Source organism: Lutjanus erythropterus, chromosome 7 (assembly GCF_056507025.1).
Source record: "Lutjanus erythropterus isolate fLutEry1 chromosome 7, fLutEry1.hap2, whole genome shotgun sequence".
NCBI classification, from domain to species: Eukaryota; Metazoa; Chordata; class Actinopteri; order Lutjaniformes; family Lutjanidae; genus Lutjanus; species Lutjanus erythropterus.
Window position 1 is genome coordinate 17,867,985 of NC_139323.1, and position 21,811 is coordinate 17,889,795.

Here is a 21,811-nt window from a genome sequence, read left to right on the forward strand (position 1 = left end):
CCTGTAAAAACCCAAAATGGTACCAAATGACACCTATGGAAACACATTCAATCTTGTGCGGTGGGAGGTCAATACACAGCTATTTACACAGACAGCAGCGCTGTGTGTTGAAACGGACAGGGCCACCATCAAAGAGCTTTATGAGCAAATATATTCTCACTGCGTAAGCATTTTAGATGTCCAAGCATTAAAGCCCTCCCGTGTTTTCCCTTCTCTTGTTTAATGGCTGTAATAAGATTCCTTTTATTATGATTTCTGCTCTTGCTACGTCCCTTCGCCACGTGAGTCAGCCGACAGTTACGGCCAAAGTGAGACATGAGATTTGTCTCAGTGGTGAAATGATTTCAGAGTTGAAACCTGTCACTCTGTGTGACTGTGGGTTCAGCACATTCAGTAACAGCACGATAAGTACAGTAAGAACAGCACATAAACAGGGAGAGTATGTTTAAATTTGGTGTTTTAACGAGAACTCTTTTAGAGAGTTTAAAGTGTATCGTGACACATGCAGAACAAAGACACATGGTGCAAAAGGACATACAAGCACTGTAAGCAAAAGATAAGACACATCATCAATCACCTGTTGACCAAGAATGTCGGCCAAGGTGAGCTTGTACTGAAAATAAACGAGGATTCCCACAGATCCTATTGATATTTTGCTGACATGACATGACATGTACATACACAGGAGCAGTCAAACGTTTGTATGCACTTTCTAATTTAAGGGGAAAATTTGCCCCAAAATCAAAAATACTATTTTTTCCTCTAGCCTGTAATACTGTTTATCCATTTAAATTGTTTTGGTCAGAAATGCCAAGTTTTGGAGATATAGGCAATAGAGATGTCTGCCTTCTCTTCAGTATAATGGGACTAAATGGCACTTGGCTTGTGGTGCTCAAAGTGCCAAAAAATACAAAACTCATGAGCAACGTTTCCTTTCAGAAATTGTGACCCAATTACCCTGTTGTGAGCACTTTCATGTAGGAACTATTTTATTTATAGTACATAGAAAGTAGTTCTGGTAAATTCTACTGTAGAAAGAAAATAGTTCCTACATGAGACTGTCCACAACAAGGTCTGTGGATTCTCTTAAGGAACCGGGTCATGACTCCTGGAAAGAGACTCTGGTGTTGAATTTTTCACATGTATTATTTTAGAGTTTTGAGCACTGCAAACTGAGTGCCACTTAGTCCCATTATATTTGAGGAAAGGCAGACGTCTTTGCAGCCGATATCTTCAAAAATCTGCAACTCATACCAAAACAATCTAGATGGATGAATATCCCTACAGGTAAGAGGGAAGTGATTTTGATTTTGAGGTGAACTGTCCCTTTAAGTGAATTGCAAGATATGCCAAAACTTTTGACTGGTACAGTATGTCATACACAAAACATGTGGTACATTATACAAAACTAGCCAAACTACACGTTTCTATTAAAGTGACCATAATTACGCAGGAAAAAACATCTCACATATTCAAAGTTTACATTAGACCTAGACAGTCCGCTGGTATTTTTTTTTAATAATCAATATCAGATAGTTCACAGTATGTATGCATACAGCATATGCACATTTACAGTATGTCACATAGTTGAAGTTCATCCAAATGTAACATATATGTATGAAAAGCAATGAGAACTTAGTAAAAACTACAGCAGTCCATATTAAATTATGTCTGCAAATAAATGCATATATATAGATGCATACTATATACTGTAATCATAACGTCCTTGGTGTGTGGATATAGCACCCCCCCCCCCCACCGCCCTGCCCCCACCCCCATCGGCTTTCCTCTATCCACTCATGAATAAAGTCAAAAATAAAGAAAGAGGAAATACCAACTAAACAGGAATGGCTGTGAGAACTGAAATGATTATAAATGCATCAATCACAGTGCGATAAACCCTAAAGGAAAAAGTAAAGGTTGTTAGCTGATAGATTTTTGGATGGGTCTGTGGTGAGAAGGAGCCTAATCAGACGATAACGAGCAGAAATAAAGAAATCATTCTTCATCATCGTCTTGGCCTCTGCCATTTGTGTTGTTTGGCTGCTCTTGGCCAGAGAGTGTAAAGGCTGAATAAAGAAGGAACCTTGAAGGGCTCTGGCCTGTACCATGTGTCAAGCCTTTCACATAACCTGGCATTCATTGTGAAGTTCTTTTACGAACCATAAAAAATATTCATTTCGCCCCTGACCTGTTTTCCAATATAGTCTCCAAACCCATAAAAGGGTTTGCTTTTCATTTATTTTTATTTGAAGAACTTTGAAATGCAAATGTTTGTTTCCTTGCACGTAAAAATTGAGAGAAGCCATCTTAAAAGAGAAATTTGATGTGAAATATGAATTCTGGCCATTTTACATCATCCCTAACATAAACATGCGGGTTCTCAGTGCAAGTCTTTTTGTGCTGTTAAATGAGTGTACTTTGGCAGGCTGCAGTGTACATATACTGATGCTTTGCCTCTCTCGCTGGACTCCTTCATGGCTCAGAGCTCTTGAGGCTTGTAGAAGACTGGCATCTTTACAGTGGCCTAGATTGGCCATATTTTCGTGTCAAATGACAGGCCTGGCCCTGTAAAAGTGGGCGCTGTGGTAAACTGTGCATTTACATTTACAGCTAAAGCTATCAAGGACATGGCTAACAAGTTCTGTTGACTTTTGTTGAATTGTGGTTTTCGGGGCTATACATTAAATATTTCTTTAACTGCAGCGTTTTTTAACCCTCTAATGAAAGTACATCCTCGCAAAGCTTCATTTTTTTAGAAATATTCTTTTCAGTTTATAGTTACTGTCGAACTTCCAATTTTTTTGTAGTTGGAATAAAAAGCAGCATTCTTTAGAATAATGACTGTGTTATTGCAAAAATAGTTGAAGATTTATTGTTCCCAGTGTATCAAATCATTCTCAAAAATTTACAAATAATAAAAAAAAAAAAAACATACTGGCAGTTAATGCTGGACGCCAGAGCTACACTGCCGTTTATGTCCAATCAGATATGAGTACCAAGACAATCAAAGCACCACAGCTGCACAAAAATGGCTCAAAAATAAACTTGAATTATTCATTGCTAACAGTGACTGCTGAAACCATACATACTTTGTTGTATTTCACAATATATTCTGCATCAATGTCATTTTAAATACTTAAAACATAACTTGGAACATTTCCATATTTGTCAAAGACGGGTTAAAACGCAAGTGGTGGTGCTTAATTCAACATGTCAGCTGTTTCATGTGCAAAGTCCAACTTTAGGCAAGAACCTTGAGAGGTTACACCATAGGCTAGACCATATAAAACAGTATATTAAATATTAAACTATTAAATAGTGGACAGAGCTTCTGGGTCTGAAAAATAGAAGTCTATGAGGAAGTGCCTTAAACGTGCATTCTCTCTAATGTCCAGCAGGGGGAAACTCCACTTAAGATTCTGTTACTGCACTGCCTATTTCTCTGTTTTTAGAAAAAGCGTTTGGTGTACTGTTTAGCCATATATAAAATAAATTGTGACCAGGCGACCACTATTGTGTGTCTATTTTCCAATGGAGCTCAGTGGAGTGTTGGTCAAATATTAATCAATATTCTGTTACTACATTGCCTATTTCTTTGCAACCTGTTGAACAGTCCTCATCAGCACCCCCATAATACCAAAACTGAGGCTTCAGATCGGTAGTCCACTAACCAGTGGGTGACATCACAGTTGGTTCACCCTTGGATTTGGTTTCGTTTCAATGAAACACTTGGAACATTTCAATATTTCTCAAAGACGATGATACTTAATTTAACATGTCAGGTGTGCCAACTGTTCCATGTACAAAGTTTAATTCTGTCTGAGCCTGGCAGGAGGCCTGCATGGTGTTTGTTTGAAGCCCAGAGTGGTCAGAAAATGTGGCTAGCTCATGTTAACAGTGACAGTGCACGAGGAGATGAGGCAGAGTCATGTCCGATGAGTGCTGGCAGCACCGTTGTTGTAATCGGGTGGAATGGGAAATGTACTCAACAGTAAAACCCAGGGGCTTTCTTGAAAACATGGGAAGTGAGAAGAATAGAAACTGGGGGGTGATACGGGATACCAATGAAATTTTAAATTGGGCAAAAGACAGGTTTTTATCACTTCTACCAGCCTCATTAGCTAGAAGCATTTGTTTTGTTTTTACCCATCGAGTTAGTTGGCGGTAGACACTGTGATGATGCAACTTTGTCATCAAATCAGCTCTCCTCTTAATCACAAAATCATTCAATTCGAGCCAGACCATCAAAATCTTGGCTGTTTGGTTTATGGTTGTCAGTGTGAATTGGTACTTGCTGAGTTTGCCGATTTATTTTCACAGTAAATGTAAATCACAGTTTGATTGTAACAAATGCTTAGAGGGAGAAAGGAAAACATGTCAATTTGTTGTACACTATTTTTTTTGGTTTGTTTGTATCCCATTATGTGAAATACCACAGGTTTTCACAACGCAGTGCAGTAACAATGCTAAACCATTATTTATACAGTCCAACTCAGACAGCAAAGCACTACTCTTGAAATATATAATGACAGATTAAACAATAAATCCCTCTTCATTCTGTGCAGCATTTCTATGCTTCTGCTCACTTAACATGTCTTGCAACAAATCCCAAAAAGCCTGTAACACAGTAGGCCTGTGTGTTCCTCTACAGCACAGCAAACAACCTGTCAAACTCCATGGAGCGCTGCAGAACGCACCAGGCTGTGTAATGCTGTGGAACAAGCAGCAGGTATTTGTTAGTTAATCAGCGTTTGAATTAAGCTAGAGGCTGAGGTTGTGTTCAGGAGCAGCGAGCCTGTTTTGACTAAGCCATCTCAGCGAGGGCCCGGTCATGGAGACTCCCAGCATTTGTTAAAGATTAGCGGCCTAGTCCTGCTGTACTGAGATCAGGTCAGGCAGAGTGCAGGGCTCGGACGCGAGGCGGGTTTCACCTTATCTCTCCCATCTGCAGCTCTCACACAGCATATCTACAAGTCCGGGTACATGAGACACACAGAATAATGTGATTAAAGGGTTTGAAACGAGGGGTTTGGAGTTCGCTGAGGGGAGATTGTACAGAAGTTATCCCTTCAGGAAGCAACATTACCCAGTTTGACACACAGTCACTAAGGTCATGCCACAGATGCCCTTATAGTATTTAGAAAGTAATAAGCATATGAAGATTGTCCATCTTACATTATATACAAAGGCAGGAATTTCACAGCAGCACAACGACTGCCGTGGTCATTGTGCCCCCTCTGTTTGGCCTTCTGCTGCCACAGCGGTCTTGATGCCCCCCCTCCAGCACTGCACCAGCTGATTTCGCCGTTTTCTCCTCTGCCTCTTTTCTGTCAATGCGGTTTTCAGACTGTTGAGATTCTAATTGGGCAACATCAAGTGAAACGCTGCCCACTTTACTAATGGTGAGTTAGATTTTGAGTCTGGTATGAACTGTTTGGAAAACGGACTGTGTAACTGTGATGACTCGTGTCAGTGTGAATATGGACATAAGTGTTGACACGACTTTTTTTGATCATGAACCCCAGCATGACTCTACAATTCTGTGGTTTACACTGCAGACTTGAGTCTCTGCTAACAGTGAAAAACAGCTGGATCTGTGTTACAGACACTCCTCTTCACCGAACTTCTGGATGCGCTGTCTGTCTCTATGGAAACCCATTATCGCCAGTGTGATGAAACAATGATCCTGTAAGTCATTATAATGAGAAACTTTCTAAAAATAATGACTTATTATCTCAAAATAATGAGAAACTTTTGTATTATTATTCAGTGACTATTTTGAGAACATTACTAACTAAATCATGATTTAGATAAAGTTTCTTATTACTTTATTTTAGATACCAACTTTTTATATATCACACACTATTTAGTATGATGAATTCTCTGACTGAGTTCCAGTGTCTCTATACTTAGCACTAACAAATTAGTAAAAATTGAACTTAATAAAAACCAAAATCACCCTTAATCCGTAAGTTAAATTTATTACCTTATTTCTATGGACTTTTAATATTAAGGTTTCCTGCTCTGCATACCATCTGTGTACAATTGTAGACCTTCTGTGTGTCATGTTTCGATTGCTTTCTATTCAATGGGACTACGCTATCAGATGTGAACACTTCCAGTCACAGTATCTATGCTGAATAAGGGAATAACAATAGACCACATGCTCTCAGCCTATCATTAGCCAAAAGACTAAATGAAAACCAACTGTGTGGGAACAATAAAATAATTTGTCAAGGGAGAAGGGTGCAGATAAATTCTGCAAAGCATTTTCCAATTGGCTGAGGCTCCGGCACACTGGGCCAAGTGCTCAGCACCTGGCTGTCACGGCTCTGACGCTGCCTAATTCATTTCAACTTTCAAACACATGCCTATTAGATCACTGTCGATACGAGCTGAAAGTGCCTGATTAGGCTTTTTATCGGTATTAGTCAACATGTGCTGTGAGCTGACTTTTTAAGGGCAAAAGTTAGATAAACAGAAAGGGGAGAAGAGAGAAATCTTACTCTTTTTTCTTCACTCTTTCTATCTGTCTACTAAATCTGTGACTAAGCTTCAGTGAGGACATTCTGGGGGAAAAAAGCCATATACTCATCCTAAATATTCTTGTCAAAAACTCCTGGTGATATATAAGAGACATTTCCTGCTACGAGAAGGTTTATTGGTTACTGAAACCGTGTGAACCCATGTGTCTTGTCTTTGTGGATCCAAGAATCTCAGCGTATCAGTTTTAAGGTGAGTGAAGCTCCTCTTGATGGGTTTTGGCTTCATCGTAAACGTTGAATGCAGAGCTGGGGGAAACGGCTGTAAATGTCAAGCCAGCAAGGACAGATACGCACTGGTTCCCATTAGACTCAAATTTTTTTAAAAGTCCGTTTTAAACATAAGCTACCTACCACCACTGTCTTTATTAAATATGAAAAAAATCAAGGTTTGGAAACTCCAACAGGTGGAGATCCAAAGCAAACATTTCACATATTGATCAAAACAGACATCTACATGTACGAAACCAACAAACAGACAATCTCAAACACAAAAATATTAGGTATGTCTTCAAATGTCCCAAAGCAACAAATGGCCATCGTAGCTCTTTGGTGATTGATTCAGTCGTTGGAAAAAATCACTAGCTCAGCATTTACTTTGCCAAGTACTGAGATTTCTTACTTTCAAACACAAAAGTTGTGTGTCATGTTTTGGAAACATGCAACAAGTGGCTGACCAGTGTTGCAACAGAGTTCATTGTCAAGCCAAAAAAAAAAAAAAAAGCTAAAAACAATAGCATTTTATTAACCTCTTCACTAGACTTTTCTGCTGGATCTCTGCTCTAATTAGCTGGCAAAAACTGTGTATTTTTTATTAACTTCAAGGTTTTTATGTTCAGAGTTCATCAATGTGTGTCCATCTTGTCCTCCACTTTGACCCAAATACACACGCACACACAAATACACACACTGTCCAAACCCGCTCACTACTAAAACTGCCAACAACGAGCCCCATAAGAGATCTTAAGTGTCCAACATGATGTTTGTGTTAAGCGGTGTATTATAGAAGCCGACTTCTGGGTCTTGGGGGGAATGTTAAGCATGTTAATGAAGAGTGCATACTGAGGCTATTACTCAGTGGAATATGGATCCATTTAATGGAGAAAAAGGGGGTCCTACATTGAATCCTGGCAACAGCAAACTAAAGAAGCACAGAACAGTTTGTTTTCAACAAAACTACTAATAGCAGAATTGTTTCCCCATTGGGGATTACAGGAAAACACTGTCAAATTAAAAATGCACAGCTTTCTTTAAATGCAGTTTGATGTAGAGAATGTAAAGCAGACAGATACTACAGGAGCCAGAAGATAACAGATGTCTCTTCTGGACAGAGCAGCCAGCTCGTCTGTGAGACGTAGTTTTCGGCTCCGCGGAATGAAATCAAGCCGCCATGTCTGGTGGGCAGCGATATCATTACAACAACTACAAGCTATTGTCATTTTAGATTCCCTCAACTCCCTGTTCGGCAACCGGTCTGTCAGTGACGATTAAACAAAGACACTGGCATGTAACAAAAAGAGTAAATAGACAAACCTTGGCTTAGATGAGAAAATAGACTGAGAATATGAACCAACAATGCTCACTCTTCCCTTATAAAATGTTGTCAAAGCACCCTGTAGGCTTCACCATCTGTCTGTGGTTGTAGTTATGGTGGTAGACAACTACCAGGTGTTAGGCTGTGTGGCTATGATGAAGCAGAGCATTCTTGGAAAAAAAATCACTTTTATTAAACCTTCAAACTGTTAAACAATACAAGTCAAAATTAACAAAGGACCACTGTGTAGGATTTATTGGTATCTAGCACCATGCCTCACCTTCCCCTTCCAAACGTGAAGTACAAACTACAGTGGCCATGAAACTTGCAAAAAAGGCAAAGGCCCTATCCAGAGCCAGTGTTCAGTTTGGGCTACTGTAGAAACATGACAGTACAACAAGGCAACCTGTGACAAAGTGGACCCACACCCTCTGTAGATATAAATGGCTCATTCTAAGTTAAGAAAAACACAGCAGTTCTTATTTTCTAGATATTATACACTAATGAAAACATAATTATGAATATTGTCTTCCATTTCTGCCATATTCTGTCAATAACCCCCCTAAATTGTACACACTGGACTTTTAAATGTCGCCCATACCAAGAACTATAACCATAACAATAACTATAATCATGAGCATCCACACCGATGAATGATAATATTCTGTAAATGGTGGCGCCAAGCACACACATACAATGATAAACTGTAATTACTGTATGTTGCACAGAGAAATAAAACAAAAAAAACAAGCGGAATAATGACAATCTAACACTATGTTAAGAAAAACTATGTTACATCTCCAATGGTAAGTCACCGGTAGCCTCAGTTAAAGAAATGTAATCTTTTATCATTATGAAAATACAAATATGATGAGGACCAAGGCGGAGCTGAAGCAACGAACTGTCAGACAGCTGCTGAGTGTCAGGGAGCTTTGAAGAGAGAGCCAGGGACACACCAGAGTTTATGTCTCAAACTTTTGGGGTTAAAAAGCAAATTTATATTCACTCCTGCTTCTCAACATGTCTGCGGCAGTGACCCACGGAGGAGTCGTGGACCTGCTTACCGGTAAAAGGAGAGCTCAGTTTGTTTTTTGAACTTTTCAGATTAAACAGTGGATTTACCTTCACTCTTGTGTCTCAACCTGTCTGCAGCAGTGACGCATGGAGGAGCCACGTTCAGCTGTTTACAGTAGGCTAATTAGTCTCTCTGTTTGTGCTGTCTGCTGACGAGAGGAGAAATGTATTTTAAAGTTACTTTGTGAACGTACAGAGAGGAGGGGGGAAATAAGAGAGACAGGAGGGACGAAACAGAAAGAACCAGCCAGTCCAAGCCACTTTTTCTATATCCAATTTACAGATCCAGAATTGTGAAATCACTGAATCTGACAAAAAGCATATTGGATTAGATTAGCACACCCTACCTTTAAGCTAACTGATGAATAATCACGTTTCCCATCATAGGTACCAATGGAGTAAATGTAACTTTGGATGGATTTTGATTGGCTGTCTGTGTCTCTGTCACGCAACAAATTGCTCTGAAAGTGCAATATAATTCACCACTGCTGTTGTCATAGTTGTGCTGTAAAATCCACTTGAGTGAGAACGTATTTTAAAAAGGCATGTTCTTAGTTTTATGGTTGTCGTTTTTGTGTGGACTGCTCCATTATTGTCTTGTTTGCTGTGTCACTACTACACGGCAAGTTCTCATACAGAAAATATTCCCACACAATAAAGAAAACTCACTCCCATGCATCACATCATGGGAAATTGCATCTTCTTATCACATACTTTATCTCCTTGCTCTGATATTAACCCACTGAAAAACAGCCTTCCCTTTCAAATATAATTGTCAGTAAAAAGTCTGTAAAAATAACCCTAAGCATTACAGATCACAGTGCTGGCATCCAGCCTCTAAACTTTATTAACATCCAGAGTCGGCTTGGCGAGCCTCCCAGCTCCCTGCAACTCGGACTTACAAGCATTAACCTGAACAGGGCTCCAGCCTCACTTTCCCAAAATCCTCAACTTCCTCTTATCGTGTAGCACCGTGCTGTCCAGATTTGCTACTAAAAAGAAACACTTTGACAAAACACCACTCCACCTGTGCTACAATCCTGCCTGTGTGCCGACATTGGATGAACAGGATGATATCACTCTCCGCTATGATGGAACATTGGAGGCTTTGCCTTCAAGCAATACATAAGCTATAATAAATTTTGACGCAAAGATTTGCTTGCCAGCTCTTTCAATATATCATTGAAAGAATAATTCAATAGATATTGACTCTGTGTGATGAAACTTGGCCCTTTATCTAGGACAATAATGTGTACAGATCTACACCTGCCAAGGCATAATGCACGTATGAATATCTGAGTCCAAAGCAGCAGAGTACAGAAGTGCAAGTTGTCACGCTCAGGGTTTGTGATTGATGTTGACCCACATCATTCACAGACAGGCAAGAGCACTTTTTCTTTGAGCAACCTTTATGCCGTCGTTCCTTTGTGCACTTATTAGTCCTGGTGAGCAAGTTAATGCAGCACAGGGGCTGGATTGCGTTGCACATGACTAGAAAATAAGTAATACTTCCAGAATGCTGGGCTTCTATTAACAAGCACTAATAAAGTATATAAACTGCACTATTAGACTTTATAATGTCTTTCATAGTCCTCTGGGGCAACGCCAGCCAATGGTGCAGTGAGCTGACTGAGCACTGCCCCATGGCAGCTTCCTGGCACAGACGGAGACAGAACAAGAGAGAGGATAAAACTCAAGCTTTTTGGCTGCTTTCTCCTCTGCTCTAATGAAGGCATTAAAACAGCCTCGGCTCGCATCATGTTTGCTCATTTGTTTTTGACCACTCGGTTGAAGCCAGTGTTTGATTGGCTGGCTGATTAATCTCCAACATGCCCAGCCTTGTAAAAAAAAAAAAAAAAGGTCCATTTCAGACACCATTTAAAAAAGCTGAGACTCTGAGCATTTGAAACTGTTGCTGTAGCAGTTTTAAACGGTGATCTGTTGTTTACAAAGCTCTGATGCACACTTAGCAACGATTACGTGTTGTGAATGTTACTCATATGTTGATCACCATTAAAATGAGATAAAGTGCTGATACAGTGGTAGCATACCCTCTAGTGGAAAAGATGAAATGGCAGCATCCTCACGATTGACTCAGACATCCAAAACTGCCCTTTCACACTCAAACAAACTGTTCTTGCAGCTTGTTTAGGGAGGTCAGTGAAGCCCTGATCCTAATGGCCACATCTCTCTCCTGCCATCTCTCTCTCTCTCTCTCTCTGTGTCTCTCTCTCTCTCTCCAGCTGACAGCTGTGAGGGCCCAGTCGGCTCTCGGCCCTGCTCTGGCAGAGGCAGCACAGCGGCGGACGGCCGCCTTAACTGCCACAGTCAGAGTGGAGCGGATTTTTCTTTGATGAAACACAGCAGCGTCGAGCCAAGAACAGCAAGTGGCACAGCCGAGATGTAAATCAAAAACCCACCCGTGTGCTAAGTCATACACAGAAAGGTCTGCGAGAGGAGTTGCTGCTGTCTGAAAATGCATGAGTAATACGGACTCTATAGACATGTGGTCAGCTGTGGCATGTAAGTCCAGGCGAACAGAATCAGGGAGAATTAGACACGCATCTTTATCTTTGCTACAAACAGTTTAAAGGTAAGACAAATCTGGTCGACTTCACAAGACCTGGCAGCTCATTCCCCTCATCAGCAAAAGTGTAGCACGTGAAACTTTGTGAGTACTTCTCAAGGCAAGGTTTAAGCTAAAAATACATTTTTATGATGACATATCTGAGCCAACTATGCAGCTTTTTCTTGATTAAACTGAGGCCCAGAGCACATTTCTTCTGGTATTCCAGTGATATTTCGACACTTACTCAAACCAGATCATATTTTTTCTGTGTGACTTGTCTTGGATTCATTGGCAGAAAGAGAGTCAGAATGCCTTTGGTTACAGTGAGATGCCATAGGCATACCACACTGGTCACATAAGAATGAGAACATCTGACCTGCCTGACACTGAATACAGAGAAGGAAGAGGACAGTGCAGAGGCAGAGGCTAAAAATCAAAGCTTTGTGTTGGTTTATTTGTGTGTTCGTACTGGGGCTGGGTAATATATTGATTTTATATCAATATATTGATGTGAGATTAGATTGCATCTTAGATTCTGGAAATTGTTTTGTGGCATAAGTGTTGTCTTTTCCTGGTTTTAAAGGCTGCATTACAATTAAGTGATGTCATTTTCTGACTTTACCATATTGTATCGGTGATATGGCTGGGCATTACATGGTTTAATGTAATTTAATCCAACAGTTTTCAAACAGGGGCATGGGGTCCAACAAGGGCCCTTATGTTCGTTGTAGGGGATCCCTGGCAAAAGGAGAAGTAGAATATTTTAACTTTTATCACATTTTTTGGAAGTTGTAAGAACAAGGAAAGGAATAAAGTTGACTGATCTTAATTTCTAGGGATCCTAGCTCAACTATCCACTGCAGGGCTCAGGTTTTAGACAGACTAAACAAGACATTTAAAGACAAGACCTTGGACCTTGGAAAACTGGGATGGACATTTTTCACTATTTTCTGACACTTAAAGACTTAAATATATTTATAGCCTGAGACTGAACATGCCAAGTAGCTCTACTCTTTGTTGTTTTTTGGTAACCAATAATAAATAAAACAGTTTGTGCAGGGGAAAGTAAACATTGACTTTGGGCAAGTACATTTCAGACCCACTTGCCCGACAGGCCAAGTGAAAAATAAAATCGTTTAACCCTGGGGTCCCTGAATAAAAGCAGAGATAAAATATTTTAACTGTGTTTGATTGAATTCTTTGCAATCATAGTTTTATCATAGATTTCTTTTGTTATCTTCATTCTTAAAAATAAATAAAAAAGAAATTACTCATAAGGGGTTACTCAAGACAAAATCCTCTCAAACTAGGGGTCTGTGATCTTTATTATTTCTAAGCCAAATCACCCAGCCCTTGTTTATACATGCACAAAATCCATTTTGCAACTTCAGAGGACTAATCAGAAGATACTTGAGCAGAAACGGTCGCAACCTCCCATAAATCTCCCTCTCCCTCTTTGAATCCAACCTCAGTTGAGCTGATGCAACACTCATCTCTTCCTCTGCCACTTATCTCCTGTTTCCACACACGTCATGTGTATCCTTGGCCAAGTTTGATTGAGGTGATTCAGCCAAGCAGATGCCAGACCTGGAGTGTTCTCTCACTCTCCCTCTCTAGTGGCCGTGACTCAGGAAGCGTTCTCATTCCATTACCCAGCATTCCCTCGTCAGCTTCTCAGCCAGACAGAGGTTTACGGGAATACCGCTGCAGAATCATCACCGGGCCCCGGCTTTATGAATCAATGGAACATGCTGCAAACATTACACCCTGCAACACCCTTCCCAGGCAGCACCCTCGCATTTGCCCATAACTCACTGCTGAGCTCATACGAGACGCAAAGACGTGGGCTGAGGCGCTCTCTTTGGCTCATGGGAACGTACTGAATGCTGAGAAAACTTGTGAAAAGAATGTTACTATCACTGAACTACTTTGATACACATAAACAGGCCCGCATGTATGGTTCCACTTGATTTAGAGGCACAAAAGAGAGGATGTCTGGCTGTTGGTTATCACTCGGTGCAAACTGACAAGTAATGCCAAAAAATTTCACTGTATAACCTTTTCACAATCTGGTGCAAAAATGTTTCTCGGTTAACCTCGGCCGTGAATCTAAGTGAACCACAAGTTCAATAAAAGGTCGAATGTCTTTTAGAAGCAGTGACAGCAAGATGTTTCCTCTGAGGGTTGATCAGTCTTTCACAACATCTGGGAAGAATAGCTGCTATAACCTTGAATCACTGCTACAACCTTCTGCCATATTGACCGACATCTGAGTTAAAGTTTAATTTTTTTATGCAATAAATACAGGGAAGACAGATGATGCTGCTATCTAGTGGTCGGCAGCCTAAACACAATGCCACGATACAGTGTTTTTTTGAGAATCGATGCAGTATCACAAAACATATTGCAATGCTCAAGTGTATTGATATTTCCTTACAACCCTAAGGAGAATATCATTATTATACTCATTTATTATTACTTATACTCGTATAAGATTGCAACCTAAATATTTGCACTGTGTGTATTTGCTCTGTCATTTCCCCCTGCTGATCAGGCCATCCATTAGTGCTATTTTTCTAAGATTTGGGATCCAGTACCATTTATTGTTTTTTTTTCAATATTAAACAACAAGTAAACAAATCACTAAACCAATTTAACCACACAAGTATTGAATAACTGACATATGACTTCTGTCAAACCACTGATTCAGCAAAAGAGTGTCACAAATGACAACCTTAAAAAAGTCACAGAGATCCAGGATGAATGAATAACATCGGTTTGCAAAGTAAAACTTAAAGCAATGACCAAGGTCATTTAAGAAATTCAAAACCCCTTCAAACAGCTGAAGCAAACATGTTCCCAGAATTATAGCTGTGTAAACATTTTATGCGACACAAATCTGAAGATTTACTGGAATGTCACAAGACACCAACCCAAAGAAGACATAGGAACAGAGATATGTTTAACAAGTACACCAGCTCCCTTGTAGGTTAGGATTTGATTACTTTGTTGATGAGTAATATATGTTTTTGTAACATTTGCATTATCAATTATTGCTTAATATCCACATTTTTATGGAGATAAAAGTTTTACCAGCCTTTGAAATTAACAGTGAACTCCATCCTATGCAGCCTTTCAACTGTCTTAAAGAAAAAAAAATGAATGGCGTCTGCCCACTCCTCTTTCTCTAAAGAACAATAATAAATAAACCACATAGTTTGATTAGAAAAAGTGATTTTACCGAATGAGTTTCTCTGTGCATGCGCAACCAAAACTATTCATAAGCTACTGGGAGGCTGTCATTAAGCGTTTGACACAGCAGAGGCTCAAAGCGGGGCTGTAACGGTCGGTTGTTTCTCATAACAGTCAGATTATCGCCCCACAGTCTGACGTCTACAAATGCTGCTGGGGAAAACACAGGAAACTAAGTCACTTTAAGGAAATTCAACATTGGAGCCAATGCCACTTCACTGCAAAAAAGTATGTGTGTGTGTGTGTGTGTGTGTATACGTTTGTGTGTGAGTGTGTCAGAGGGTGGCATGTGTGTGTTCAGCATATGCTGGCACAGTGTCAGCATGTATTAGCAATGGATATTGGTGCATTTGTGAGCTTTCACACAGGTGTGCATATGTATAAATATTGTAAGTGCAGGTTTAGAGAAAACATGTCACGATGATGTGTGTTGGTAGCCGTAGAAATGTAAAAAAGTTCCAGCAATGATTAAATCCAAAAATCCATTACTCATCTCTTTTCAGGCTGAATCAACAGACAGACCTCTGCATTTATCTGAGAGATGGAGTGTCGGACTCCAACACACTCCTCTAACTCAAACATTTTCCTCAAATAAGCTCACACACTCCGCAGCTTCGTTTCGGCCAGGAGAAACTTTAGTAAGGTATCAAATGATGCTAGAGTACACACTTCATTCAAACCTGATATTCTTTTTCAGGAGGTGTCAAGTGTTTTTCTTTGCAAGCAAAATATTTTCTTTGCTGGTGGGCACTAATATTTATAGCACAGTGGACTCGCAGTGTGAGGATGATCAGCCGCTGTTCCACTCACAAAGAGCAACACACAGTTTCCAAACCGACACACCAGGTGTGACATATGCCACTGTGATTTTTTGCTTCATTCGGCTTGATGCAAAGAAAAATATAGAATCATTTTCCTTGGATATGTGTTGGGAATATTATTTAAAACGCCACGGCACGGCAACGGTGAGGGTGCACCGAAACAGTGTTTTGACTGTACGCTAACTTAGTTTTTCATTTAAGATACCTGGCCTGTAAAAATTGAATCCAAATCTGTATTGAGCGTTTACTGACACAGCTCCAGAACGCACTCCTTCATTAACATCAACGCTCTCTCCCTCACGGTCAGTCTTTCTATCACTTTCACTTATTTATATACTTGTAACCTCACATAGATGCAGACACACTGACATAATAAAAATTTTATATTCGACACACTTAAGGGAGTAATTAGGAAATCGGCAGGATAATTAGATGAAACATCAGCGGCAAACAATATTTAATCACATTTATCACTGAGTAATCGTTCAGATTTTGCAATCCCAGGGTACATGTAAAAGGTCAGAAATCTCCAGTCTGAGGTAAGTTCTTCCTCCACCGTCTCCCTTCCATCAGGACAAATATTACGGTCCGTGTTTGTTCAGAGATTCCTTTCAGTATAAATCTAAAGTAATGGTTGAGAATGCAGTTTAAACTCCAGCTCTGTCCCCAAATGGGAGTATGTAATACGATCAGTCTGAAATGAGCCATGATACAAAAGACTGATGAGTTCTGAGATCACTTTCATACTCTGTGCTCACCATAAGAGACTATAAAACAACACAAAAATGCCTGGAATACAGCGTATAATCGTATTGGACTGAGATAGAAACATAAGTAGTACAAGTTGAACCGAATAAAACTTTTTGTTTCTGAAATATTACAGTAAAAAATAATTCGAAAATGAATTACTAATCATGAATGTGTCATCTGTTTCGGTATGCAATTGATTCAATATGTTGGGTTATTTTTTTGCTCTCCAAAAGAAAGCTGAAAACTATTTTAATTCATAAACCCACAAGTTATTGAAATTATTAAAATGTCACTCAACTGCCTCGCAGAGTCAGAGCCCAACAAACAGATATGTTATGTGTCTGTTTCACTGTTAATCTGCACAACATAATCCACAAACACATAACACATCTTGATTTCCCACAATTTACGGGAAGCGAGTTCAAAAGCGTTGCAAAGACAATGAGACGATTCATTCTGGTTCGGGGATGCTGGGGATGGAGGGCTGAGGGCACAACTGTGCTCCAAGAGAACTCATAAATGCTGAGACACATTCTGCACACATATGGTTTGTGTTTAGCGAGAAGAAACAATAATCAAATCCGTTGATCCTCTTCTTGCTGCAAGGATGATTGCTAATATAAAAGTCTGTTCCGTCTAATCATAATTTAGGATGGGGCTGTAATTACCTCCGCCCTCTCACAACAACACTCTGTCTAAACAGGATGGAGCAGACTTCCACAGAGACTCAAAGCCCAGTTTCCACTCTGGATGCTATCTGTATGATGGCGCTCATTTCATCTATGTAATTGTTTTAAAGTTTTTGCTGTCACTAATGAGGCCATGTCAAAGTTTATCTTGATTTTTTAAGGCACCAAAAGGGATTCAAATATGAATTTTCAGCATTTGGACTTTAATTATTATTTCTGAAATTGAGAGAAAAAAACAGAATAAATATTTCTAAATTAATTATTCTTTAAACAATTGTTTTAAACTATTAAAACTTAAAGTTGCCAAGTTTTCCACATTTAACTAAATGAGCCAACATCTCACTAACTAACGCTGCCATGCCTTGTTAACATCCATAGGAAACACACACTTGCTTGGCAGTTATTCCACACACTGTACATTGCTTCACATGGCCTTCGTGTGTAACAGAACAGAGACTTTGATTCTGGTGTTATTTATGAATTGGCCGTGGATCCAAAAGAGCTCTGGGTTTAATTAACAGTTCTAATCCACAACTGCAAACACAAATACACAGCACAGCTGCATCAAAGGATGCTCTTGAGGAGCCCATATGGAAGCAGCATTATTTCAGATGACGGCTTTTATCAGTCTCAGGTGCTTTAACTCCTAATTGGTGAAATTGCAAAGACTGATATAGCTGCTGTTTGACTGAATTTGTTATTGTTATCATCCTAGTTTGTTTTAATGAGAGCAATAATCATTACTACAATAAATGTTATTCCAATTATGGCTGGACGATATGTCTTATAAATAACATTTTGATATTTTTAGGCTATTCTGTATATAAGATATCTAAAATAACATACCGTCAGGGCTGGGTGAGATGCACTAAATCAAATATCACAACATTTTTAACCAAATACTTTGCAGCATTATATTGATCACTATCCTTTCATAAAATATTTCACAATGAGATTTTTGATATATAACCAGTAATAATGTGGATATAATGACTGAGGGTAAATGCCAGTGGTGGAAGGAGCACCTACAGTCTGTACTCAGGTGCAACCACTGTCACATTATTTAAATGTTTCTCAAACTATTAAAGAATTTGATAATTGATTAACGTTTAAAGTAATTTTTCTTGCAAAAATGGCAGAAAAGGTTGGTTTCGGTTCTCAGACATGGCATTTCCTGTTTTTCTTCATTTATAATCACATTAAAGAGAATATATTTGTGTTTTTGTTTGACAAAAAAAGACATTTAAAGACAACGCAGACATGGACTTTGACAATTAACTTAAATCACTAATAAATAGAACAATTTGTACAGGGGGCAGTAAAAACTGACTTGGAGCAATTGGGCAAGTAAAAATAATAAAATAAGTTGAACCCTGTTATTATAGTGATTTTAGTAGCTATAGTTACTTCCATCCCTAAGACAAATAATAGAACAGTTAGAGCAGTCTAGTAAATTTAGTAAATTAGATCACTTTACTGTAATGCTGCATTTAAGGCCAGGGAAAGACAACACCTACGCCATATCACGATATAACGATATCTAATCTCAGACCATGATATCAATATGATTTTGATGTGGATAAATCACTCAATGAGCGACTCAACTCTTCAACAGCATTAATTAAACACGTGATTTGGACCTGAAACCAGGGGGCCTACCTTGCGCAGGTGGCAGAGGGAGACACGAGCGCGGAGCTTTGGCCGACAGATGCGTCTTTTCCTCGGGCGTCTGGATGAGCCTCTTCGGGTTGGCGCAGTTCATGTGAGTGTGGGTGTCGTGGTGGGAGCTCCGGCAAATCTGCGATCCAAAAGCAGCGCTCCCGGCTCGCCGCGCACACATGTCCGCCTTGCTGCCGTACACAGCGAGCGACAAACCGGTGAAGTCTGGGAAAGTTGGTGTCTGACAGTGGCTCACCATCCCGAACAGCGCTGAGGGGTTCTGCATTGATGACTCGGCTTTCCCATGCAGTGTACGTGCGGCCGCTGCTCACATTACCTGCGCACGTGAAGAGAAAAACGACCAAATCACTGCAAACTGCATCAACGCGAAGACAACCGGTTTGTTTTCACTTGTGCGACCCATGCATTCAGCTGAACAAGAGGAAGACTCGAGGGTAACACCTACCTTATCCAATTAGCCAATGAGGAGCAGAGAAAGTCTAATTGCGCGCATGAGCATGTTTATCAAACTGGAGGGGAAAGTATCTGCACGCCTGATCGATAGCATCCTCTCAGTGAGAGGCAGTCATCAGCATCCCATGCGTCTCCCTCTCCCTCCCTCCCGCTGATTGACACCCGATAGCTCCACACCGCTCCACGGGATTCAGGAGCACCAATGAAGACTGTGTCCGTGTTTCTGTGGGAGGATAAGATCTGGATCGAGACGGCTGTATTTGTAGTTATGAGCGAAGTTTGCGAGCTCATGCATGCGCGTATGGTGTGATAATACTTAGCCTTCAAGTCTCGATTTAAATATAAAGTAGGTCACTCAACAACTGTTGTCCAAGGTTTAGTGTACGAGCACACGGATCAAATCATATCAGCCATTGTTCTGCTTTGTTTCCAAACATGTGCATGATCAGGAGACGTTTTATGTCTTTTGTAGTCTATTTAGGAAAGAGCGCAAGCAATTACGCTATAAAGCAGGGGTTCACAAACTTTTCATGTCAAGGATCCCCACAGTAGATGCACATTAAACCTTAGACCCCCCGGTTTGAGAAGATTTTGTCTCAAGGAATCCCCCGAGTCAATTTTTTTTTTTATCAATGATCAAACCATGATCACTTTAAATAACAACCAATCAAAACGGCCAGCCCTGTTTTCCCCTTGTTGTTCCAACTTTCAAAATAATGAAAAATGATAACAGTTAAAATATTCTGTTTCTCCTTTTGCCGGGGACTCTGTACAGCCCGGTCAAGGACCCCTGTTGGTCCCCAGTCTCCACTTTGAAAGCCACAGATTAAAGGGCTTCACGGTTCCGTTTGACTTTATAATACAGACTACTGCGATTTTTACAAGGCGATGGAGGATTTGTCTGCTATTCTATTTTCCATCCCGATTTAAATCTGATGGGGAAATGCCATGAACGGATACTTAAGAAAAATAGGAAATGAATTCTCATGCAGCTGAGGATTTTGACATAATTTAACTAAATGACTGAATAATTTCCCACACATTCATTCATCCTCAAAAATGCATGTAAATTAGAGCTGCGACAATTAGTTGATTAATCAATTAATATCAATCAATTCTATTTGTCAGCTATTAAATTCACTGTCATCTATTTTGATAATCAATTAATCATTTTGAGCCATTTTTAAGAAAAAAACAAAGTCAAAATGTCCAGCTTCTCAAATGTAAGTGTTTGCTGGTTTCTTTGGTTCTTTGGTTCTTTGTTTTCTTTGGTTTGTTACTAAAATGAATATTTTTGGGTTGTAGACAAAATAATATTTGAGGGCTTTAGGAAACACTGATTTTTCAGCATTGACATTTTACGGGCCAAAGAGCTAATCGATTAATCAAGATAGAATATAGTGATTGGCAACCCCAATGAAAATGACAGAGGAACTAACAGATTAATATATTAAAATTTACACACTGAAAGGCATTCGTTTTTACCAGTTTTGTTTGAGCTGTCTATTTCAACTGCATGATTCATTGAATTATCTTTAAACTATTCTTTGAATTATTGGTTCATCACGTCTGATTGACCGCTTTCAAAAGTGTGTAGGGACGAAAGAAAACACTGATCACTAAGATATTTTTTAGAATTTTGTATTTTAAATTTTGACTCACTGTAAAACAATCTATGTTTTAAAATAAAATATTATCGTCCAAGTCTTACTGATGTTCATAATCACGCGTCAAATTGTTCTTTCCTGTAATAACCTCAACGCTGAGAGAGCTGGTGTTCACCTGGATCAGTATTTTGATGTAGGAAATGCTATTCTGTACCACCATCTAGTGGTCTTCAATGGAATGGAAAATCCTAACTCAAGTCAGAGTTGACACTGTCAGTAAAAACATACTTGAGGGTGTTATTTTTCACTGCAGCCATGTTGACATAAAACAGCAGGTAAACACAGATTTAGTCAGACCAATTAAATTAATTAGGGTCCTGTTCCATTTAGTGTAGCAGGGTCTTTCCAGTGAGTCAACAAGCACAATAGCAACACCTTGACTCTGTTTGACCTGAATGGAAGAGAACCCTAATTATTGTCATCTGTGTTTATGCTACTATTTCATGCCAAAATGGCTGCTGTGAAAAGGGTCTGAGTTAAAGGTTATACATGTTGTAGTGGGGGCGTGTTTCTTGTTTCCGCCAGCGCAGTCTGACATCTGCAAAAATGCAGAAAAATGCCTAACTTGACTAACTGGATCTGTTTCTGCCATCACATGCTGCCAGATAAAGAGAACGAGAGGGAGCACTTATGTACAGTATTTGTTCCTTCAGTATAACTTGAAGCTGTTTTACTTTCAGTAAAGAGGTTTAGAAGCCATATGCAACCTATCTCATTCATCTGACTCTTCTTCACTCTGCTGTAAAATACTACAGACCAAATTATTTCTAGAACAAA

General features: G+C 39.6%; 1 protein-coding gene across 2 annotated transcripts in view; it reads right to left on the reverse strand.

The window, feature by feature from the left end:
• glis1b (GLIS family zinc finger 1b) overlaps positions 1–19,371 on the reverse strand; it is a 98,301-nt gene extending 78,930 nt beyond the window's left edge. For both annotated transcript variants that reach the window (XM_084722993.1, XM_084722992.1), the window contains exon 1: positions 18,894–19,371. In XM_084722993.1, coding sequence (XP_084579119.1) covers positions 18,894–19,179 — 286 coding nt within the window. In that variant the 5' untranslated portion in view covers positions 19,180–19,371. The remainder of the gene's footprint in view (positions 1–18,893) is intronic.
• Between the last annotated feature and the right edge of the window lie 2,440 nt (positions 19,372–21,811).